The sequence below is a fragment of the Camelus dromedarius genome, chromosome 5 (assembly GCF_036321535.1).
Source record: "Camelus dromedarius isolate mCamDro1 chromosome 5, mCamDro1.pat, whole genome shotgun sequence".
Lineage (NCBI taxonomy): Eukaryota > Metazoa > Chordata > Mammalia > Artiodactyla > Camelidae > Camelus > Camelus dromedarius.
Genome location: NC_087440.1, coordinates 80,144,917 through 80,169,918, shown reverse-complemented (window position 1 = coordinate 80,169,918; position 25,002 = coordinate 80,144,917). Strand labels below are relative to the sequence as shown.

General features: G+C 38.8%; 1 protein-coding gene across 7 annotated transcripts in view; it reads left to right on the top strand.

Moving 5' to 3' along the window:
- GALC (galactosylceramidase) overlaps window positions 1-24,059 on the top strand; it is a 55,360-nt gene extending 31,301 nt beyond the window's left edge. For 6 of the 7 annotated variants that reach the window (XM_031454144.2, XM_031454148.2, XM_031454146.2 and 3 more), the window contains 7 exons: window positions 6,930-7,019; window positions 7,739-7,825; window positions 10,199-10,346; window positions 13,049-13,229; window positions 16,488-16,651; window positions 18,010-18,086; window positions 23,267-24,059. In XM_031454144.2, the coding sequence (XP_031310004.1) occupies window positions 6,930-7,019; window positions 7,739-7,825; window positions 10,199-10,346; window positions 13,049-13,229; window positions 16,488-16,651; window positions 18,010-18,086; window positions 23,267-23,413 (894 nt within the window). In that variant the 3' untranslated portion in view covers window positions 23,414-24,059. Of the gene's footprint in view, window positions 1-6,929; window positions 7,020-7,738; window positions 7,826-10,198; window positions 10,347-13,048; window positions 13,230-16,487; window positions 16,652-18,009; window positions 18,087-23,266 lie in introns of those variants that run through there. The other variant, XM_064486172.1, reaches the window with a different exon arrangement.
- The last annotated feature ends 943 nt before the right edge of the window (window positions 24,060-25,002 follow it).

The following is a 25,002-nucleotide window of genomic DNA, read 5'->3' as shown; positions in this document are numbered from 1 at the left end:
CAAAATTTTTATGAAATCCAATTTATTCATTTTACTGTCATGGAACACGCTCTTGGTGTGGTATCTAAGAAGTGAATATCCTTTTTAGCATATGAGCATCCATTTGTTCTAGCACCATTTGTTGAAAAGGCTATATTTTCCTCTACTGTATTGACTTTGTACCTTTGTAAAAAAAAAATCAGTTGTCCGTATATAGGTAAGATTGTTTGTGGACTCTAATCTGTATGTATGTATCTTTACACCGACACCATGATTTGTGTGTGTGTGTGTGTAAAATAATTCCTAGAAACAGATAGTATTAGCCCTTGAACTATGTTCTTTTTCAAAGATGTTTGGCCCTTCTAGGTCATTTGCATTTTTACATGAACTTTAGAATCAGCTTGTCAGTTTCTACCAAAACAAACAAACAAAAAAAACCTGTTCAAATTTTGATTTGAGATTGCCTCAGATCTATAGCTTAATATGGAGACAATTGATATATGAACAACACTGAGTCTTCCAAACCACTAACAAAAGCATATCCTCAAATTCGTTTAGGTTTTCTTTAATTTCTCACAACCATATTTTACAGTTTTCAGTTCACAGGTCTTTCCTATCTTTTGTCAAAATTTTTGGTTAAATTTAACATTTTCAATTCTATTATAAAATGATATTTTAAAGAATTGTAATTCTTTTAGTTGCTAGTATTTAACAATACAGTAGAGTTTTGTATAATCTTGTTTTCTGCAGCTTTGCTAAACTCATCTATAGTTCTGGTTGCTTTTTTGTAATTTCCATTAGATATTTTTGTATATAATATGAAAATAAAAATAATTGTATTCTTTCTTTCCAATTTGGATATCTTTTATTTCCTTTTCTTGCCTTATTGGACTGGCTAGAATTTCTGAGACAATGTTGAATAGAAGCAGTGAGAGCAGATATCCCTGTCTTGTCCTTGAACTTAGGAGGAAAGCATTGAGTCATTTACCACTAAATATGATGTTATTCATAGATAACCTTTATCAGGATGAAGTTAACTTCCCTTCCTAGCAATTTTTAAAGTCAGGAATAGATGTTGGATTTTGTCAAATGGTTTTTATGTATTTATGGAAAGCATCATGTGGTTTTTCTTTATTAAAATGATAAATTACATTAATTGATTTTTAATTGAAATTTAATTCACATAGTATAAAATGCAGTCTTTGAAGTGTATAATTCAGTGTTTTTTTTCAGTATATTCACTGAGTTATGCAACCATTACTACTGTCTAATTCCAGAACATTTGGGGAATTTCATTTCCCCCAAAGTAACCCCATACTCATTAGTAGTTACTCCATTTTCCCTCCTCCCACATCCCCTGGCAACCACTATTCTATATTTTGTCTCTGTGGATTTGCCTATTTTTGACATTTCATATGAATGAAATCATAGAATATGTGGCCTTTTGTGTCTGGCTTCCTCCACTTAGCTTAATGTCTTCATGGTTCTATGTCAGTACTTCATTATTTTTATGTCTGTATGATATTCAGTTGTATGAATATGCCACATTTTATTTATTAATTTCTCAGTTTATTTTCATGTGGGTTGTTTCCAGTGTGTCACAATTAGGAATAAGGCTGAGATTGATTGGTGTGTAAGTTCTTCTGTGGACTGTATTTTTATTTCTCTTGGGTATATATCTAGCAGTGGAGTTACTGGGTGGAATGGTAGCTCTATGTTTAACGTTTTGAGGGACAAACTGCCAAATTGATTTTCAAAGGTGCTGTACCATTTTATATTTCTGTCAGCACTGTGTGACGCTTCTGATTTCTCCTCAGCCTCACCAACAGCTGTTACCATCTGTCTCTTTGATTATAGCCGTCCTAGTGGGTGTGAAATTGTATCTTATTTTAGTTTTGATTTGTATTTTCCTAGTAACTAATGATATTGGGCATCTTTTCATGTGTGTATTGTCCATCTGCATATCTTCTCTGGAGAAATGTCCATTTAAACCTTTTGTCCATTTAAAAATTGGGATGTATGTCTTTTTATTATTGAATTATAAGAGTTCTCTGTATAATTTGCAGACATTTTCTCCCATTCTTTGAATTTTTTTTTTACTTTCTTAATGGTGCCCTTTGAAGTACAAAAGTTTGATGAAGTCCAGTAGATCTATTTGTTCTTTTATTTCTTGGGCTTTTGGTGTCATATCTAAGAAATTATTGCCCAATCCAAGGTCATGAAAGTTTATACCTATCCTTTCTTCTAAGAGTTTTATAGTTTTAGCTCTTATATTTACATCTTTGATCCATTTTTTAAAAATATAGAGTTAGAAATGTGTCTAACTTTATCCTTTTGCATGTGGGTATCTAATTGTCCCTGCACCATTTGTTGACTATTCATTCCCTATTAAACTGTCTTGGCTCCTTTGTTGATAATCAACTGGCAATAACTGTAAGGTTTTTTTTTCCCCCATTGGACACTCAATTCCATTCCATTGGCTTATGTATCTGTCCTCCTGTGAGCATCACATTGTCTTGATTACTGTAGCTCTGTAGTATATTTTGGCATCAGGAAGCATGTGTCCTCCAACTTTGTTACTTTTTCACATTGGCTATTCTTGGTCCCTTGTGTTTCCGTATGAATTTTAGGATCAGCTTGTCAATTTCTGTAGTGAGACCAGCTCAGATTTTGATAGGGATCATGTTTAATCTGTAGATCAATTTGGGGAGTATAGCCATTATAACAGTTTCAAATCTTCCAGTCCATGAATGTGGGATATCTTTCCATTCATTTATGTCTTATATAATTTCTTTCAAAGATGTTTGTAGTTTTCAGTGTACTAGTCTTGCACTTCTTTTTGTTAGTTATTCTTAAGTATATTTTGATACAACTCCAAATTGTTTTATTAATATCATACTTTCTTCTTAGGTGCATATATGTTTATAGTTCTTATATTTTTCTGCTGGACTGACCTTTGTCACTATGAAACGTCTTTCTCTGGAGACATTTTTTTTCTTGTTTTAAAATCTGTTTTGTCTATTACTACTCTGGACATTCTAGTTTTCTTGTGGGTTCTGTTAATATATCTTTCCCCCTCCTTTTACTTTCAGTCTATTTGTAGCTTTGTTTTAATTAATTAATTAATTGGTATATGGTTGATTTACAATATTGTGTTAGTTTCAGTCATACAGCATAGTGATTCTTTTTTTTTTGCAGATCATATTCCGTTATAGGTTATTACAAGATACTGTGTATAATTCGCTGTGCTATACAGCAAATCCTTGTTGCTTATCCATTTTATGTATACTAGCTTGTATCTGTTAATCCAACTTATTTGCAGAGGTGGATTTTGACATCAGTGTTTTAGGTTTATTCTGACCTCCAGTGAGTTCTTCCTAGCCGTCTCTTTTTGTGGTTCTTCTTGTCAAACTAGCTGGGCAGGGGTTTGGCTTATGCATCTAATGAAGCTAATCATCTTTTTATTTGCATTTCACCAAAACCTTCATTATTTTTGAAAGCACCCCTACTCTTGAACTTCTCCATGCTCTGTTAAGTACAATCAGTTTCTTTGGGGAGACTTTCTGAGCTCTTTGTTTTATGACCTTTCTGTCCCCCTGGACAAAATCCCTGAGCTCAGACTTGAAGCTGGGAATGGTGCAAGGGTGTGTTTCTCTCCTAGTGACATCTCTGATTTAGGAGCAGGCTGCTGGGTGGAGGTTTGGGATCCCTGTATTCTCAGTGTGCCATGCTTAAGGTGAGTCCATGAATAGGAGCTGGGTAGAGGAAGGGAACTCCCAGCCTCTTGGCCACACTTTCAGGTGCTTAGCCTTGGCATCAAGTAACTGAGGGGAAGCGGGGTGAGAAATGCTGACATCCTGCTTCTCCCAGGAAGATACTGTCACCTTAAGTTGGGAGGTGGGAGGGAGGGAGCACTGTGTTCTGGGCTGCACCTACTTGGCATGGAGTTTCTGTCTCTCTGGCTAAGAGGGACAGGGAAGGAGTAGATTGAGGATTAAATGCTATAGACTCTTTCCTTTTAATTGAAGCCTAGTTGGTTTACAATATCTTGTTTTTTTCTGGTGTACAGCATAGTGATTCAGTTATACATACATATATATATTCTCTTTCATTATAGGTTATTACAAACTATTGAATATATATAGTTCCCTGTGCCATAACAGTAGGACCTTGTTGTTTATCTGTTCTGTATACAGTAGTTTGTATCTGCTAATCCCAAACCCCTAATTTATCCCCCAAGCCCTACTCTTTGGTAGCCATGTTTGTTTTCTATGTCTGTAAGTCTGTTTCTGTTTTGTAAATAGTTCATTTGTATCATTTTTTTAGATTCCACATTTAAGTGATATCATATGATATTTGTCTTTCTCTGTCTGACTTCACTTAGTATGATCATGTGTAGGTTCATCCATGTTGCTGCAAATGCCATAAACTCTTGATATTCTTACTGAGTTTTGGTAGATTTTCTTGAATGTTTCTATATTTGCTGCATGCCCTTAGGATCATTTCCAGAGACTTTATTATTATTATTTAAATAATTTTCACCAGTTTTGCTGGGAGCAGTTTCATGGAGCTCCTCACATTGCCATTCTGGAAGCAGATCTCTCCTTAATTCTTTAGATGTGGTTTCCTTCAGTTCTTTGAACATATGTAAATACCTGATTTAAAGTCTTTATCTGTAAGTCTCCTGTCTAGAAAGTAATGCCTGGGCTTTCTCAGACACAGTTTCTTTCAACTGTTTTTATTCCTATATATGGACCATTCCTTCCTGTTTCTTTGCAAATCTCATGACGATTTGTTGAAAACTAGATATAGTACATGAAATAATATGGCGGCTCTGGAGATCAGATTCTTTTCACTCTCTAGCATTCCTGGTTGTTGCTCTTTGTCATGGTTGTTGCTGTTTATTTGCTGAGTGACTTTCCTGAACAAATTCTGTAGTTTTTAAGCTTTATCATATGTGACCACTGAAGCTTCTGCTCAGTTTTTTTAGTGGTCAGATCATGACTGTGCAGATTTCCTCATGTTTGGAACTGGCAGGTGTCCCAGCCTTTGCTGATGGGCTCTGTGTGCATCGTTGGGGCATTTCTCAATGCTGAGGCAGGCAGTTTACAACACTGCCTTAGCGTTTACTTCCTATTTGAGCAAAGCTCCAAGATTGACTTGAATTTCCCAGTAAAGCTGTCTGGGACTGTAATTTTCTTTGGGGGAAGGTTGTTAAGTACAACTTCAACTTTCTTTACAGATACAGGGATATTCAGATCGTCCATATCTTCTTCAGTGAGCTTTGGGTTTTTGTGTCATTCAAGAAATTTGTCCATTTCATTCACGTTGTTAAATTTCTGGGCACAAAGTTATTGATATTATTCCCCATTATTCTTTTGGATATCTATATACTCTGTATTGAAGTCACCTTTCTTATTGTTGATAATTGCAATTTGTGTTTTCTTTCTTTTTATACTGATTTTCTGATTAGTCTGGCTAGAAGTTTATTCAGTTCTATCGATCTTCTCAAAGAACCAGCTTTTGGTTTCTTGTTTATTCTCTCTTGTTTTTCTGGGTTTTGTTTAATTGATCTATCCTTTCATTTTTATTATTTTCTTTCCTCTGCTTACTTTGGTTTTATTTTAAAATTAATTTTCTAATTGAAATATAATTGATTTATAATATTATATTAGTTTCAGTTGTATAGCATAGTGATTCAATATTTTTATAGATTATTATCCCTTTAAAGTTATTATAAAATAATGGCTATATTTCTCTGTGCTGTATCCTTGTTGCTTATCTATTTCATATGTAGTAGTTTGTATCTCTTAATCCCATACCCCATGCTTATTTTAGTTTTAATTTGCTCTTCTTTTCCTAGAAACTTAAGCTGAAGTCTCAGATCCTCTCATCTTTTCTAATCTAGGTGTTAATTGCTAGTTTCTTCTAACTACTGCTTTAGTGGCATCCCACAAGTCCTGATGTGTTGTGTTTTCATTTTTGTGCAGCTCAAAGTTCTAATTTCTTCTTTTATTTTTACTTTTCCTTTGAGCCAAGAATTATTTAGAAATTTGTTATTTATTTTCTAAATATTTTGGAATTTTCCCAGAGGTTTTTCTGTTGTTCATTTCTGATATAATTCTATTGTAGTCAGAGAACATACTTTGTGTAACTTGAATCTTTTTGAATTTATTGAGACATCTTTTATGACTAAGAATGTGGTGTACTTTGGTAAATGTTCCTTGTGCACTTGAAAACAATGTGCATTCTGCAGTTGCTGGATGAAGTGATCTGTAGGTGTCAATCCAGGCACGTTACTTGGTAGCGTTCTTCAAATACCTATATCCTTGTTGATTTTCTGTCTGTTTGCTATCAATTCCTGAGGGTAGGGTATTGGAATCTCTAATTATAATTGTACTTTTAAGATTTCCCACAAAGCTTGGCCCAGAACCTTATATTGTAAATGCTCTGTGATTGTTGAATCCCCTAAAGTAAGGATTATGTCTCAGAATTCTTTTGATCCCAGCCCATAGTAGTGATGTAGTGACTATTTTTGTAAAAGATGATGTTGGCAATGAGATTTGTTGTATGCACTTAGCTTACCTCAGTTGTGTATCTGAAGGTGTATTTAGATGTCTTTTCAGTGAAAACATCCTGAACTGTAATGATGTATTTTACTTGAAAAACAGTGATAAGAATTAATTTGTCTGTGCCACCAAGTGATTCTGGAATTCAAAGTTCAATTCAGTCAAAATGCCATTGAGTTTTACTTTGACTAGGCACACGCAATAGACATTCAATGAGAGTTGTTAATTAAAAAAGAACCTTAAAAATTTGAAATGTACTTGTATTTATCACCTAATGTGTACCACTTCTGTTAATCTGGGGCATTAAATGTTTGATTTTTTTCCCCTAATATGGCATGTATAGCATTTGGATAACTTACATGATTTTTTTTTTCTCCTCAGAGTCATAAACATTCCATGTGTATACGGCCATTTCTTCCCTATTTCAATGTGTCACAACAATTTGCTACCTTCGTCCTTAAGGGTTCTTTTGTAAGTAAATGTGTGGAACTTTTACTCTGGTTTTGATTTGGGAATTTCTATATTTTCACAGACTAGCAGTTCTTATGTGAAGTCTTATATTATAAACTATTAATATGAATAGAAAAATGCCTTGGTGTCTTCTCTCTGCTGACTGGTTTTAGTGAAACAGTACAGAAGTCACTAGGAGGTAAAGCTCTCTGTGGCTGTGAAGAACCTTAACAAAGGTTACTTGCAGGAGAGTTGTTCTTGTTGGTAGAGCATCATTTGTGTAGTCGAGGGAACTTTCAAACATTGATCTTTGTAGTACTTTGTACCAAAAAAAAAAAAAGGGACACAAGATTCGTGTTATTTCTACCTATTGTTAGTTTTGAATACGAAAATATAGTGCCCTTTCTGACTATTAATTGCATAAGAATTGTTTTTAATGCAGGGAGATTCTTAAAAAGCTCTTTATACAGATATAGTAATGAGTACTTTTGAAGCAAAGGCACTGAAATCGTAAACATTTGCCAAAAGTCTGTAGTATTTATAGGAAATAAAGTATTTGCTTGAATAATGTCTTCCTACTTTCAAAACGTTTACTATGTAAGATTTGAGGTGGGTCTTTTGGAAATAGAAATAGAATGCGCTTGTCATTGGCTCATTCTTACTGGTACTGATTTTGGAAATCCTCAAAGAGGAGATGATGAATTACTCAACTGTGCCTTTTGTGTGTGTTTTCTCCTTAGAGTGAAATACCAGAGCTACAGGTGTGGTATACCAAACTTGGAAAACCATCTGAGAGATTTCTTTTCAAACAACTGGATTCTCTATGGGTAGTTTTGAATAAATTCCTATAATCTGAGCATTGCAACAGTAAAAGGAAATAGACATTTGGTTAATGAATTAATTTTTAATTTCATAATTGATTTTATGGCTGAAGCATAATAGAGATAAAGTTGCTCTCAATTTTCTTTCTTTTTTTTTTTTTTTTTTTGGTAGAAGTCCTCTTGAAGGCAGTATAGAAGTTTGGTAGGTGTGTTTGCTCTTGGTATTTAGTTTGTCTTGGTGCATGGTACCAATCATCACTTGGTAGCCCAGGGTAGAAATCTGAGTCTCATTTGAGCCTGTCTTTCCCACTCACCCTTTGTGCACCATCAGTGACCAAGTACAGACACCACCACCCACATAGTTCTCCTACCCGTTCCTTATTCTCCATTCCCACTTGTTTCAGTTCCTCATTCTCTCTTGGATTTCAGAAACTACCTTTTGTATTCTCAGACTCTAATCTGACTCTCTCCACGCCACGCTGCTACCAGAATGATGTGTCTAGAATGCACATCTGATTTTTCTCAGTCCTGTACTCAAAATGCCTCAGCAATTTTCCCTCTAGGTTCACATCTGTTAGTGTAGCATGTGACCCTTGTTACCACCTCATGAGGTAAAAGACTGATTTTCCTTCTAGATGCGTGTCCTGCCAAACTGGCCGCTCTTCACAGACTGAACTTCTTGCCTTTTTCAGAGCATGGCGTGCCAAGTTAATGGCTTCTGTGACTCTGCACATGCTTTTTCTTCCCCCTAGAATGCCTTCTGCTCATATCTTTGTCAGCCTTCAAGACTCTTCACATGTATTGCTTCCTCTGGAACCCTCCCCACCAGTCTCAGGTTGTGGCCACTGAGGGATATGTGCTTACCTAGCAGACACTTTTCCCATCACACTGGGTGCCTCAGGGACTGGGCCTCTGCTTTATTTAGCTTTCTGTCCCAGGTGCCTCCTAGAGAGATTGTTAGCACACAGAGGTTTCTCAGGAAATGTTTCAAAGAATGAAGCATATCACTTCACCTGATTGACAGAAAGCTGCTACTCTTTCTGGTAATGAACGCTCTGTGACTCCCCTACTCAGTGTCAATGATTATACGCTATTCCTGGTGGGACATGTAGCTGATGGGCTGTGTGCAGAAGCATGGCGCCTGGCCCTGCCCTCTGGGGGCTGAGCAGCACGGCTGTATCCCCACCATGGGAACGCCACCCCCCTCCCCACTGACAGGAACTCTATTAAAAAAAATATATTAAATTCTAAAAAAAAAAAGTGTAGTTTCTACTTTTTGCACAACACATTACTAGAAATAGCTCAATAAAGCTGAATTTCCCCATAGGAAAAATACTCTTACTAAGTCAGAACATGGTGTTAGATAGTTCATAGATCTGACCAATAATTTATTAAAGCAAAGGTATGATATAAACCCTTTTAATTCAGAGTAGGAAAAAACCTCAAATTCCATATAGTGGACGTACATTTAATACCTACATCACTTACGCAAAGCATTCAGTGTCTACATTTACCATAGGACAGCTGTGAGCAGGGAGTATTTCTTGTAGGTCACACACACTGAGCTCAGAACTTTATTTATTTTTTTAAAAATATTTTATCTATTTATCATATTACTTAATTATTTTATTTTAGCAGGGGAAGAGGTAGTGGGTTTATTTATTTTTAGAGGAGGTACTGGGGATTGAACCCAGGACCTTGTGCATGCTAAGCATGTGCTCTACCACTTGAGCTACACCCTCCCCTAGTGGGCTCAGAACTTTATAAACATTATCTCACTTAATCCTCACAGTCCTGTGAGGTATGCATTCCCCCCTCATTTTAAAGATGAGGAGATTATGGCTTAAAGAGATTAAATTGCCAAGATCATAAATGGGACATAAACCTAACTTACTAATTGAAATATATATTGAACATATCATGAGTGGGACTTTTTTTCTTAGTAGTAAAGGATTTCTGTGTTTAACAGCTGAGTCAACAGTAAGATTTTATGAATTTTTCTACCTTAGTTAAGTTCTAAAATGTAGATAAGAAGAGCTCTTAGTTACATGTGTTGAATTATGCACCAGCTTTAGGGATCTGACAGCCTAATGGAAGAGAATAGACTAATAGAAATAGTTTTGGGGGTCCTTTAGTCTTCCTTCCGTGAAGTAAATTCTTTCAAGCTCCTTTCTACAAAGTTTAATTTTATGAAGTCTTTAAAATAACTTAAAAAAGATTCCGAGAGCCTTGATACTGAGTGTGTCTTTCACAAGTAGTTAGGAAGTTCTAACAGAAATGAGTTTGGCTTTTCTTTAAGCTTATTTTTTCAAGAGTCATTTGGCCCAGATGAGATCAGCCAAAGCAACTGGCTTGAACACGGTGTTGTTTGTTTCTCAGCTCAACAGCGGTGGCAGCTTCACGCTGGAACTGCAGGAGGACGAGCTGTTCACACTCACCACCCTCACCACGGGAAGGAAAGGCAACTACCCGCTGCCCCCCAAGTCCCAGCCCTTCCCCTGTGTCTACAACGATGACTTCAATGTCGGTAAGTTTTGGTACTCAGACGTAACTTGGTGTCCATCTTCAGTAATAGTGGACGGATTTCTACCTGTCCCGCCAGTGCGTGATGGGGTGGCTGTGAGAGGTACATTGACTTAGGTGTAAGTCTCTGCATGGTGAACGGATGTTATTCTTGGGTTACTTCAAGATAAATTGCAAGTTGAGGGCCCTGTAATTTTCAGTGCCAAAAAAAAATGGTAGAGGTTATTGTCAGAATGAAAGTTATATAGATCCTACTTGACTTACAATGGGGTTACGTCCGGATAAATGCATTGTAAGTTGAAAATATCCTAAGTCAAAAATGCAATTAAATACACCTAACCCACCGAACCTCGTAACTCAGCCCAGCCTACCTTAAACATGCTCGGGACACTTACACGAGCCTACAGCTGGGCAAAATCGTCTCACACGAAGCCTATTTTATAATAAAGTGTGGTACGTCTCATGTCCTTTATTGATACTCTACTGAAAGGGAAAAGCAATAATAGTCTGGGTCCAGAGCGGTTCTAGACTCTAACTGTGTTGGCTGTTTCCCCTCGTGATCGTGTGGGAGGCAGAGCTGTGCTCACTGCCGCTCACTGCCACTGCCACTGCCCAGCATCACAAGAGGGACTGTACTGTGTATCGTGAGCCTGGGAAAAGATCCAAATTCAAAATTCAAAATTCGAGGTACAATTCTACAGAATCACACTGCTTTCACACCATCAAAAAGTCGAAAACTCGTAAGTTGGGGACCATCTGTAACTCTAATAACCTTTTCTGGGTGAAAGTTAAGATCTGTAACATTGCTACTGTCCCATTATCCGTATTTCATGAACGCCGTTATTGACGTCTTCCGCATGTGAGGAGACTAAAGCACTTAAATGCCTGTCTTCCCACAGTGCTCGCAGACTGAGCGCCACGGGCAGTGAAGCTGTTCTTGGGTAACCCAGCCCACTTTCTGCCCTCTGGCTGTGCCTGGGAGCTTGATATTTGTGCTCTCCTGGTTTTCTCGGAAGATCTGTCCTAAAGCTAGTAGAAAAGCTTTTGATTATAGGTCACTTAGGAGAACTGTGTGAGAAGTTTGAAGGCACGGTCATTGTGGTTACATTCCCAGGTCACTCAGTAAGCGACGAACTTGTTGACTGGTAGATGATGTTGTCTGGCACCCCTGACCTCACAGACAGGGGCCAGGTGCCCTGTTCTTTGCTCCTAAAACCTGTAGCTGTAGGAGAGAGGTCGGGAGGGAGACTGCTGTTGCTGGAGGGCAACTTGAACTTCCTGTTGCTGCCCGGCCGCTTGTTCCACGAGGTTGGAGACTCCTCCCTCCCGCTCCAGTCCCTGCCACAGGGTCTCACCTTCCTTTCCCAGGAAATGATCTCCTGGTTGATTGGAGTACCAGGCCCTGCGGACTCTGTCCTGGACACACCGTGAGCCTCGGGGGAGCCTGGTGCTTTGTTCCCTTGCAACTCTGAAGTGGCCTCATAGACGACCCATTAATGCTAACCTCGAGAGGGGCAGCAGTCTGTTGCTCAGCTGTCTGTTGGCAAAGGGAACGCTTCTTACCTTCAGTAGGCGAGGAGTCTGTGTGGGATTTGGGATATGCCTAATTAATGACTAAAAAACTTCTGCCAACACCAAAACCGTGTATTCTGTGACCTGAAAACTGAAAGGCAACTCCAAGTCTTCAAATCCAAAATGTAATGCTTTATTGGCTGCAAAATAAACTAAAAACTAAAGTTAAAAAACTATATGCCAGACCTTAGAGCTACAGTTGACCCTCGAACGGCACAGGTTTGATGTGGACAGGTCCCCTTACGTGTGGGCAGTTTTCAGTGGTAGATACCGCAGCTCTCCCTCGTCTGTGGTGGGTTGAATCCAAGGATGCGGAGGAACCTCGGATGGGGAGGGGCCAGCTGTGAGTTATATGCGGATTAGTCCTCATGTTGTTCAAGGTGCTTTATAGGGTTTTTGATGTCTGAAATGTTGTGGCGAGTCTGAAAACATTTGAAAAAGCATGAAGTGCAAAGTGGCTATAAGATATTACAACTCAAATTGATCTTCTATAGCCTTCGTCATTGTAGGACTATAATTTAATAAAACTAATTTAGACCCCAAACTGGTTTTTGCTCCATTTTGGAAAGAGAAGAGAAGTTGCCATTTGTAAATTCTGAACTTGGCAGTCAGCCTTTTCTGACATTCTCTCAGCTGCTGACTGTGACCAGTGATTTAGAACCTTGTTTGACACATATTAGAAACAACAAAACTATCTCATATTGAACCCTTGCTAAGTGCTAGCTTTTATACACACTTTATATACATTCTTTTATTTAATTTTCTTGTCCTCTGGCCCTTGAAAATGAGGAAACTTGAGACACAGGGCAGTTAAGAAACTTGCGCATGGAATCAGCTGAGCTGGAATTTGAATGTAGGTCTGCCTTATTCCAGAACTCATCACCTTCCCTCTTAGGCAGTTGCATGGATTAAATATGTAAAGTCTGATGTCAAGCTGACCATAGTGATATTTAATAATGATGATATAAAAGTCAATCGCTCTTTATTAGCCAAATCCCTAAACTTTTACTGGTTATAAGTATCATTTACTTATTTAAAACTTTTCAAAGTATTTCCAAATGTACCAGAAAATGTCAGAAAGGAGAGACTCTGTAAGGATTTGATACTGAACAGAACTTATTGTGTCCTGAACAGATTACCCATTTTTTAGTGAAGCTCCAAATTTTGCTGATCAGACTGGCGTATTTGAATACTTCATGAATATTGAAGACCCTGGAGAGCATCGCTTCACACTGCGCCAGGTTCTCAATCAAAGACCCATTACTTGGGCTGCTGATGCGTTCAACACGATCAGTGTTATAGGAGATTACCAGTGGTATGTAAAACTGACGTCCTTCACATTGCTCTGGCTGGAATAACCTTGTAACATTGTCAGGCACATTCTGAAGCCAGGACTTTTTAACGTTCTTCCTTGTCTAAGAACCTAACAGGTTTGTGGTAATTGCTGAATATCTGGTCACAAACCAGCCAATTATTCTGTTGCCTCAGTGGCCTTGCCCAATTTAATAATAATTATTGCAGGATAAGACTGATCTTAGTATAGAAATTGAGGATTTGGGGACTAATTATAATTTAAAATTTATTTATAAGCAGACTTTGTGATTTGCCTGTTGCTTTTAAGTTTTTGTTTTTGCTGGTGAATTGATTTGTTGATCTGGTGTTGCCACCTGCTGGATCCACGCTTGAATTGCACTGTTTGAGCCTTGGTGGAAAATCTATTTACCAGGTGACAGTAGATGGCAACAGTGAAAAGCAAATCAGCTTTTAGTTGGCTGGTGCACTCCACTCTTGTCTTTGGGCATTTGACAAAGAAAGAAGATGTGTTTATTCTTCACTCAAAATATAATGGCCAAACCAAAACTTCACCTTCCCCTTTAAGTCAGTTATGAAATGCCAATGTATTGACTTACTATAACTGTTATAGGTGTATCTTTTCTATTTTTTCTTTTAACTAGTGTAATTCCAATGTGAAACATAAAACACAAGCATTCCAGGTTTGGTGATAGTAACTATTAATGCCGAATCACCAGTCTTATCGTGACCAGTCAAGTCATAGCTTAGGAATTGGACAGGAAAGGGAAGATAATTCAGAAAAGAACCTTGAATTGTTCCCCTGTGGGATGCTGCAGAAAGTCTTTATCCCTCCGTATTGCCTTCCTCCCTATTATAAATCCCAACTCTAGTCCCAAGCTCTAATATTAGTCTTGAGAAGTCTAGTCTTCTATGCCTGACTTCCAAGACCCTTTAAAATCTGGTCTCATGCTATTTACTGTGTGTTGTTTGCTGTTACCTTGTTCTGGATTTGAGGCAGCCGGATCTGTTCCGAGAGTCACAGACATCCTACGGTCATTGCTGTTTTCTGGCTGTGATGCCTCTTTATTGCAGGGGAAGGAGGGACTGAAAACTGGGCAACGCTGAACGCTGCTGTGAGCTTTCCACAGCCACCTTATGGCAGAGGTAGCATCCTTTTTACCTTACAGATTGGGAAACTGAGGCTTCAGGGCTAGATTTACTCAAGATCCCATTCTTTGAAGTTCCAGAACCCGAACACGAGGCCAAGTCTGTCTGGTGCTGTAGCCCATGCTCTTTTGAATACACCTCACAGCCTTGTTTTAATCACTGTCTTCTTCCTGAGAGTAGGAGAGGGAAAGTCAGGTGCTATTTGAGTAAGTCGGCGCCACGTGTGCACAGTGCCATCGGTTCTTAGAACTGTGTTTATGGCAGAACTTCCTCTCTCATATTTAGATTTAGTGAAGTATCAGCACAGTAATTTGACTATAAAAGGTGGACTTTACCAAAGCTCCTTAAGACTTCCACCTTGTTAGTGAGCCTTGGTTGAGATCTGAAGACAATCACAAAACTATCTTTTGCTGCACACATCTGAACTCTGCATCCTTTTGATCAAATTTGCTTTAATTTATTGGCTGGTTTTTGCTCTCTCAGCACTCTGAGAGATTATGGCTGTGGAAGACTGAACCAGACTTTTATTCAGTTTCCTTCATTATCTGTAAAATTGCCTGTAAATTCTGATGCAAGAATCACTTATTTTGGAATGTAAGGTTAAAAAAAAAAAAGGAAAACGTTTGATCTTCTCTTACTTTAACTCTAAATAGAATAAGTTTGTGGTGCTGACAGGACCTGTACACTTTCAGACTTTGGATGAACCAGCAGGGAGGTGGGGATGTGCTGGACGAGGCTGATCCGCAGTGGTTTCGTGCTGGGGATGCTCTGCAGAGAGGAAAGCCCCCTCTGCTGTGGGAGGACACACGAGAGAGACTGGGCTTTAGTTACGTAGCATTTGATTTTCCCATAAAGTAGTCCAGCTTTGGTTAAATGACTAAATGTGAACTTTCCTGATTGCTGTGTGCCTGTTGTAGGTGCTTCTTTTTTATATTTTCCTTTACGTAGTAAAATTGCACTGTGCAAAATTCACTGACTAGAAACTCTGAGAAATGTAAAAAGTCACATAATTCAAGATTCAGTTTTTCCCCATTTCTAAAATATATTTCTTGGCATTCTTAGTTTTATTTTAGATAAATTGCTTGCTGTACTGCTTGGCTGTGTGCAGGCTTTCTAACTCTTTCCCATTTGCAGTTAGAATTTGAGTAGGAGGGGAATTATTTTCCTTGCTCATGTTGGATCGGGGTGGTGCATCGCTGCAGAAGGCGTCTAGTAGCGTTTCTAGAAGGAAGCCTGGAGGAGAGCTCACTGTTAAAGCTCTGATAGTTCCTGGCTGGCTGAACCTTTCCCCTCCTTTGATATACTGGTGTCAACCAGAGATCCCCGGACCAGAGTTTGCCTGCCTCTGTGTAGATAGAGATGCTCTATAGGGGGAAGTGGTTCTCAGAGTGGAATTCCCCAACCAGCAGCGTCAGCATCACCTGGCAGTTTGTTAGACATGCAAGGTCAAGGGGCCCACCAGAGACCTACTGAATCAGAGCCTGTGGGGGAGCCAGCAGACTGAATCGAACGAGCCCTCTGGGGTGATTTCAACGCTGCTCAAGTTTGAAAACCCCTGCCTATAGAGTCAGGGTAGAGTTGACTGTGTCTTTGCAGAGAAATAATTTTAGATCTTTCTTCTGGAGTTTTTAAGTCTTGTTAGGATTAAATGTAAAAATTAGCCCCAATGTAGCTTATGTTCTCCCAAAGGCTCCTAGTAGTCTTCTTGCTTCTCTCTGCTGATGGAAATTTAATAAACCTCTTTGCTCAGAATTATGTGAAAACTTACCTTTTATGTATTCCTAGAGAAAATGGCTTTTATTATATTTTTAGAATGAGAAATTGTTTTATTATAGAGAGATAGGAAATATGTTCTTAGTAAACTTGAAAACAGTAAATATTATTTTCCAGTAGTAAGTCATTAAAAGAGTGATGAAATGACTTGACTTTAATCCTGTAAAGCTTAAAACCATTATCAGTGAAGATTCTTGAAGGCCATCCCTGCCATAAGTGTAGGCTTAGCAAATCAGGTACTCACCTCAATGAGAAGTTTGGAAGCATGTGGCTGTGAAATGAGCCATTTGTGCTACATTGGAAATGACATAATTAAAAGCACTAACACTCCCTTCTGCAGGTCCAATCTGACTATAAAGTGTGATGTCTATATAGAGACCCCTGAGAAGGGGGGTGTGTTCATTGCTGGAAGAGTGAATAAAGGTGGCATTTTGATTAGAAGTGCCAGAGGAGTTTTCTTCTGGATTTTTGCAGATGGAACCTACAGAGTTACAGGTGATCTAGGTAAGTAGCTTCCTCTATAGCACGTGACTCACTATGTGATATGTTGCTGTATCTGTTTACTACTTAAGGGAGTAACAAAAGAGCTTTATACCCCAGTGTGCTGGACATTTAATTGGGCAGAGATTTAACACAAGTAAGCAAATACCAAACAATTCAAAATTATAGTGTTAATTAATTGGTACAGAGAGAGGCAGCACAGTGAAAGAGAAAATTGTGCAAAGCTTTTCGGCTATTGTAGAGGAGAACTAGGCTGCCAGGGTAGGACTACCGTAGGCTGGGGGTGAGGTGGTATCAGTACCGAGAGGATGCCTAGGAAATACTATAAATAAAAGCAAGACTGTCAGAATGTTGCAGGTGTGCTTATGGAAATGTAAGGGGAAGGATTGATTTGCTTACAATGGAGAAATCCTACTTCTTGGCTTAGTCAGTAACTTGAAAACAGCTTGACTTTTCTCATTCATCCGAATAGTCCTTGTCTTAGTAGAATAGTATTTTATCCAGAGTGGGTGCTTTTAGAGTCTGTTCAGGTTGAATTCCATCCAGTTCACTTTGGTTTGTGCACACACTGCTTTGTTGAAACTGGTCTTTATTGCTGGTGACTCTTCTTGATTCACAGTCTCTTGAATTTTATCCTGCATTAATAAAAACTCTTCTGTCCTAAAGTTTACTCCTCTTTGCCTCTTCCTGAGGTGAAAAGGGCTTCAATTATAAAATAACAATTAAAGAAGGAGTGTGTAAAAAAAAATTAGAATAGGAATTGCATAATCATAGAATGACTGATCGAGAAGGTACCTCACATTTTCCAATCCAAAACAGAGTGCCAGAGAGGACAGCTGATTGGCCCAAGGTCTCAGAATGAATTAGTGGCGGAACTGGGACTAGGAATTTAAATCTGTGTCTAGGACATTCAAATATAATGCATTCAAAAATGGTTATTTTCTCTGCGTAATTCTCAGTGAATGCTGTTACCATGTGGCCAGTTACACTAGCTGCAACGCTTATGGTACTTTTTGACTGTTCCTTCTTATCCTCTGTATTTAATCCAATCGGGTGTACATATATATACCTGAACTGTACACGCTAATACACTGTTGTACCATAGTTAGTTTGTAAGTTTATTCTCTAGTTCTTTTGTGAGCTCATATATAGTATATGGCTTGGGGTTGGCTCTCTCTGCATGTTGAATGCATGCCTGAGTGAAGGATGTTTTGCTTTAGAATCAGTTATAGTTATGGAAACGTCAATTTTATTAAGGCTGATTCTACTGCATACAAATGCACCTGAGAACCCCCACTGAGTTCTGCGATTCTGTGATTTAGATTTTAAAGATGTATCAGGATAATCTTTTTGTGTTACAGCTGGATGGACCATATATACTGTAGGACATGCTGACATTACAGCAAAAAAGTGGTATACGCTCACTTTAACTATTAAGGTGAGTATTGCTGATCAGAACGCCTGGAGGTAAACTGCTCTTTCCTTGTGACTTTTTAGCATGTTCTGTTACCAGATGGGAGGGGGAAAGTGTGATAAGTAGTGGAAATAGGCAGAGAATCTGCCACGATACCAGCAAACCACTGTCCCTGGGATGACAGTGTGTGTCTGGGTAAGCCCACGTGAGAACCATCGACAGCTGACTTTATCACCCCCACTATTTTTTCAAATTTTGTTTCTGTTTTTTAAACTCAAGAGTAATTAATAGATAAATTTAATAATTGAACTATTTTTTTCAAGTTTTCTTAAACCAAGATTCTGATTGGAGCTAACAGGTATAAAAGCAAAGCCACATAAGTTTATTTTTGATGGTTAAGAATGATTTGGTCTTCAACTATAAAGACAATTTTTTTTAGAAGTTGGTTTCCATGACTCTTTTTTTGTCAGAAAAGATTGACACTGGATTAACTGTAGTATCATGGGAATCTAAAAATATGTGTCAATTTACTGGTTGATCATCGGTAATTGATTGACATGCTTCCAAGGGATGCTGTGTGGAGAAAGTCCTCTGTATAATGTACTGCTCTTGGCTAAAAGAGTCCTGTCATAAGTTTGTCTAGGTTACAGTAGATGTTAAAAATGGAATTCAAATAGCTTTGAACTTGTTCTCTTACTCAACCAGCAAAAGTGACAATACTGATTTTTCTGGCAGTAACAGTAACATGCACTGAATGTCGGGTTTGGGTGTAACATAGTTTATTTAACTGTGTCACACTTGATGGGCATAACCTGGCTCCCAGTTCTCCCCTTTTGCAGTGAACTGAGGCAGTAAGGGCTGGCTTACTTGCAGGCAGAAGGGAGGGATCTTTTACTTGCCTCTTGGGGTACCCATGTGCTGTTGTTTGTTTAGGAAGATACTAGGTCTTGGAATTGGATTTTAAATTTTAACAGCTACTGCCCTATTGCTAGCCAAACTATATCAATTTTTATAGCAGTTATAACATATTTGATATTATCGATTTTAAAGATTTTTTTTCAAACTAATAGACATGATTTTTATTTCCTAGATAATTAAGGAGGTCACACATCTTCTTATGTTTATTGGCTATTTGTGTTTTTTTTTTCTTCTCTGAAGTTACCCGTTCACATTCTTTCCTCATTTTCCTATTGTGTTGTCTTTTTCTGACGAATTTGTATGAATTTATTATATATTCCGGGTAGTAACCTATTGTCTGCTGTATATGCCACAAATATTTTCTTCCATTCTGTCTCATGTACTTCAGTTTTGCTTATGGTTTTTTCATGAATAGAAATTTTAAATTTTGGTACTGTCACATATTTCACTTTTTTTATTGCTTTTTTGCTTTATTTAAGAAGGCCTTACCTTTTCTTAAGGTTAGAAACATTTTTCTGCCTCCAGCTAAACAAAGTTTAGGATTTTTTTTGTGTGTGTTTAAGTTTTTAATCCACCTGGAATTTATTTGTGAATCATAAGGAGAAAAGCCCTATATATATTTTTTTTTTTTTAAAACAAATGGATAGCCATCATCATTTATTATATAAACTGTCCTTTTGCTTTTGATTTAAAGACCACCTTTTTGATACAACAACTCATCACATGTGCAGAGGCTTATTTCTGAACTTTTTTCTGTTCTTTAATTGCTTTGTCTGTTACTATCCAGTATCACATTTTAAATTGTGTCTACTTTAGAAAATCTTTGATTATGTGGTTTACTCCCTTCCTTCCTTCTGAGTCTTTCCTGAGCACCTTATGTAGCATAGTACCCCATGTCCCTCACTGCCCCTCTTTCCTTCCTTTATTTTTCTCCGAAGCTCTTACTACCTCCTGGCATCATGCATGTTCTGTTGATCGCTTGTGTGTTTGTCCTGCTCCCTTCACTAGGACCTGCTCCTTTCACGACAGGCACCTCTCTGTTTTAGTCACTGCCGGCTCTCCGGCACCTAGAAAAGTGCCTGGTGCACACACAGAGCAGGAGCCCGGTGCATCCTTGTTGAATGAATGAGTGGTTATCTGGTGAGGCAAGCTCCTCATTATTTCTTTTTAAAATTACCTTTTCTCTTATAGTATATTTACTCTTCTATTGGAATTTTTAAGACATCTTTTCAGTTCCATGAAAAATGTTGCTAGTATTACACTGAATTTATACATCAATTTGAGTAAAAATAATATATTTGTTTAGAATAATGTGTTTCCCTCTCAAGAACATGGTCACAGGAACATGCTGCATCTCACCATTTATTAAAATCTCCCACTATGTCCTTCAGTTTTATTTTTGTAGTTTTTGCACATTTCTTGTTAGGCTTATTTTTAGTAACTATGAATTTTTTGAAATCATGAATGAGACTTAAAAGGTAAATTTCCTAATTTTCTAAAGATACTTTGCATACATAGTTAACAAAATCAAAGGGGCTTATTGAAAACAGCTGCCTCCTGCCTCGCCGCTTGTCCCTTCCTCCTCACCCCACTCTGTTCTGTTCCTCCGACACAGCCACTTTGAACGATGTTCGCTGTTTCTTCGGGTATCTCTCTAATACAGTGGGATTTACTGCTTTTAGAAATCAATTCCCATCTTGCTACTGGGATAGATGGGGATTTTGCTGACTTACACCTGCTCCACCCACTACCCCATTATTTCTTGCTCCGTCAACTCTGGGCAGTTCTGCTTCTCCCTTGCATTTCAGCTCTGCACACGCACTCCGAGAATCTTTCTGCAACTCTCCAATCTAAAGTGGTCCCCCAGGCACTCGTAACATCAACCTGTTTTAATTCTTCACGTGCTACTTATTGCTAAGCTCTTATTTATCATGTGTGTGTTTGTATGTCTCCGTCTGCTGGAATGTAAGCTCCCTAAGAGCAGGGACCTTGTCTTTCTCATTCATCCTAGATTCTCAGTGCATTAAGTAACATTTGGTGTATAAAAATTCACTCCATAAATGAAAAACAAAACATCTCTTATGATGTTCATTTTCCAAATTACTGCCAGTATTAGGATTTTATCATTTTAACGTTGGCCATTTTTGAATTTTTCTCAACACACACCAGATGCTCTATCTCAGCACTGCTGCTTGATGGTTAGAGCAATAGACTTGAAAATATTTTGTTGCTCAGACTCTATTTCTCATCATAATATCACGAAGGCACACCCTTCTTGTGCATGGAGTCATATATATGTATATATGAGTAAATATTTGCAAGTTTGGTACAGTACCTGTTATGTGGTAAGCACTTAATGAGTCAAATTAATACTCTTAGCAGTGGGTGTGTTTGGAACCAGACAGCTTTCATCTTTCCTTACTGGCATATGCTGAGACTTCCAGCAAGTTATTTCACTTTTTTACCTTCTGTTTCTTTATCTGTAAAATGGAAGTAGGTTGTTTTAGAGTCAAGTATTTTTTATTTTTTCACTGGACACCTTGTTATCAAGCATCTGTTACGTGCACTGTTCCCGGTGCTGCGGATGCAGCCGTGAGCAAGACGGATGAGGTTCCGGCTCTCTCGGTGCCCGTTTTCTTCGAGGACGGGGGCTAGTAGACTCTTTCTGTAAAGGGCCAGAAAGTGCATGTTTCAGGCTTTGTGACCCATGTGGTCTGTGTTGCAGTTTTCCAGCTCTGCTCTTGGCGGTGGGAAAGCGGCCACAGACAGTAAGTAGGTGAATCGTGTGGCTGTGTTCCAATAACATTTAGTTTATGAAAATAGGTGGCTGACCTGGGGGCCATAGTTGGCTGACTCCTGCTCTGAATGAACAAGTAAATACAATTATGAAAGAAAAATGGGATAATGAGGTAAAGAAGCTCCCCTGCCAGATTCTCTAGTGAGAGGTCCAGGAAGACTGTTTAGAGTTGGTGATGTTTGTCCTGAGATGCGACTGGTGGGAGGAGCAGCCGTGCAGAGGGCACTTCTGTGACCAGCCTTGGGAGAGGAGCAGCTGGGAGGCCAGGATGGCCGAGGCCTGGGGAGCGAGGGCAAGGGGAGGATGGGATGAGGTGCCGTTAGACACAGGCTTCGCGCTTAATGTGATTTGTATACTTGAGTCCCTTGGCTCAGTGTTAATATTCACCATTCACTAAGTGGAAGAAGATACTCAGCCTGCACTTTGAGGGCTGAAGACCACTGCAGGTGTGTAGTAACAGAAGGGCGTGTGGCTCTGAATGCGGAGTTGGGCAACTCCAAGTCCAGCCCTAGCGCTGCTGGTAAACCTGTGACTTTGATTTTTAATCCTGTTACTTTGGCAGTGGCTCCATATATTAAATAAAAGAACTAAATGAAGGCCCATCCCATGATAATTCTCTGACTTAAGAGCAGATTTCATTTTGGTTCTTGGCCTAGTACTTTGGGTCTTCAGCTCTTCACCCTTTGAAATTAGCTAGTTTTAAGTGTAGCTATAAGGAGTATGCTGTGAACATACGCTCAGAAGCATGCTGGACGGTGATAGTAAGGGTCCATGTGCATTGTTCGCTGTGTTCCAGGCGCTTAGCTAAGCAGGAATGGCAGCTGTCTGCGGAGGACTCTGTCAGTGATCAGTGAGTTGTTCCTGTGGATTCTTTCCTTCCTCTCCCCGTCCCCTCTCCCACCCTCCAAATCATCGGGTTAACTGATGGCTACTATTCTTCTAACTTAAGGGTGGGCTCTTGATGTGACTTTGAAACGATACTCTGTACATGGGGATAAAACAATAAAACTAAGGTTAATTACTACTCCCCCGGCAGGGCCGAGGTTCCTGAATGAAGATCTTAAACATTTTCGCTTCAGCAGTCCTGTCTGAAGAGCTGGTGGCTGTAAGCCACCACCCATGTACTTGCAACTACTTATAAATAACAGATGTTTTTTATTTTAGTGAGCTTTTGTCTAAAATTTTATCATAATGTTAGGAAAAGTGTTCCATTTCTTCCAGTTTTACAGCACTTTGGTGGAGTACAAGAAAATATTAAGATTTTCCTTGTGCCTTCAAAACTGTTTATATAAATAGATAAGAATTTCCTCTGGGAGAATTTTCCCTGCATTTCAAACTTTTGCTCAACCTTGTGGAATCGTTTTGCTGTGGTTATGTCTTAAGTGAGAAGGCTGTTTGCTGCACTAAGTAGGTGGGCCATCCATTAAGGGACAGACTCCAGAGGATCATTCTCACGTGTCTTCACGGGCTGTGTTTCTCCCCGCTCCAGGGTGGCTTCTCGTCTGGCCTGCTGAATGGCTGGCCTCTCTGGAAGAATGTGTCCGTGACCTTCCCGAAACACGGCTGGGCCGCGATAGGAACGCACTCCTTTGAGTTCGCACAGTTTGACAACTTCCACGTGGAAGCTGCACACTGATACTCATGAAGTGCCACAGAACCCTGCAGGGATTTTCTTTTTTTTTTGGTTTTGGTTCAGAGCCAATTCTTGTTCTGATGGATCAATAGATGAGCCTTTTGGAGGCTAAAAATAATGAAGAGAAATGGGGAGAAAAAAATATTTTTGCTAGACCCCCTGGAAGATTTTTTTTTAACTAATTCCAAGGGGAAATGGATGAACCTCTGACGTGACCTGTTATGTCCTGCAGACAGGACCCTGTGTATGTCGGTCCTGTCCTTAGGAGTGGCTTGGGTGTTCAGACCTCAAAGCCTCGTGTTAAGCTGAGGGAGCTCTCGTCATCTTATTTGCAAGTGACCATGCAGATGGCAGCAATGTGATCATCACTGTGATGCACTTCTTCATGCTGACCGCGTGTCCGAGGGAGCTGGCGACCTCCTCGCAGGTGACGCTGCCGCACCAGGAAGCTGAAGGACACTGGAAGTGCCGCTTTTTGAAAACCACTTCAACGTGTTATGCTTACACACTAACAAGTGTTTTTCTTTTCCTTTTTAAGATGATGCTTTTGAATTATAGACATGATGAGTGGGATGATTTGAAAAATGCCTCATTAATAAACTACCTCCAAAGCTATTTCTACACTAATAAATAGCAGTGGATTAATTGAGTCATCTGCATTTTTTATTTCTTTTGAATCCAACTTTTGGTCTTGTGACCCTTGTAACTCTCTGTGGCTGAAAGGAGGACAGAAACCCGACATAGCCAATGCTGGAAGGGGGTCCAGAGGTAAATTGTAGCAGTTTTCTTGTGTTTCATTTCATTGTGCCTTTAATGATCTGTCTTCTCTTGTGGCGCTGGAGACAGACTAAAATAGCGAATGAATACATTTATCACCTTGTGCTTGGAAGAAGAACCCTTAGCCTTTTGCTAGTTCACAGAATTGGATCATCCTCTAACGTTTTGTTTAGTTAGATGCATTTATTTCGTTGAAGTACAGATATGTTTAAGCACGGGTGAGCAGATTTCTAATGCAGTGTAATTTACATCTAAGCATTAGTGTACCTCGTAGAAACAACTCAGTTATTCATGTGGATAAAGTAAATTCTGGAATTCTTTATAATGAAAGCTTAAAGCTTTGTTGAACGAATTCTACAATTTTTGAATTTGTAGTGGTTTAATGTAGGCTAAACTGACATGAAATTTTGTATTACTGTTAGAGACAAGAAACTAAATATTAGAATAAATTAGATTACAGAGAAAATTTTAAAGTTAAAACTCAAGTCTAAGTGATTTCCAGTTTAGGTCCCTACATATTTTTAAAAATTAACTTTATTGAGGTGTAATTTACATACAATAAAATATTCCCATTTTAAGTGTACAGTTCAGTGAGTCCTGATAAATGGATACACCCAGGTAACCAACACCCCAACCAAGATATTGAACATTTCCATCACCCCAGAAAGCTCTCTTGTACACCTGTGCAGTCATTTCCCTCACCCCCGACCCCAATGTCAGGCAACCACTGATCCAATTTCGATCACTATTGGTAAGTTTTCTTTGTTCCAAAACATTATAAAAGTGACATCATGCACTTGGTATTCTTCTGTGAA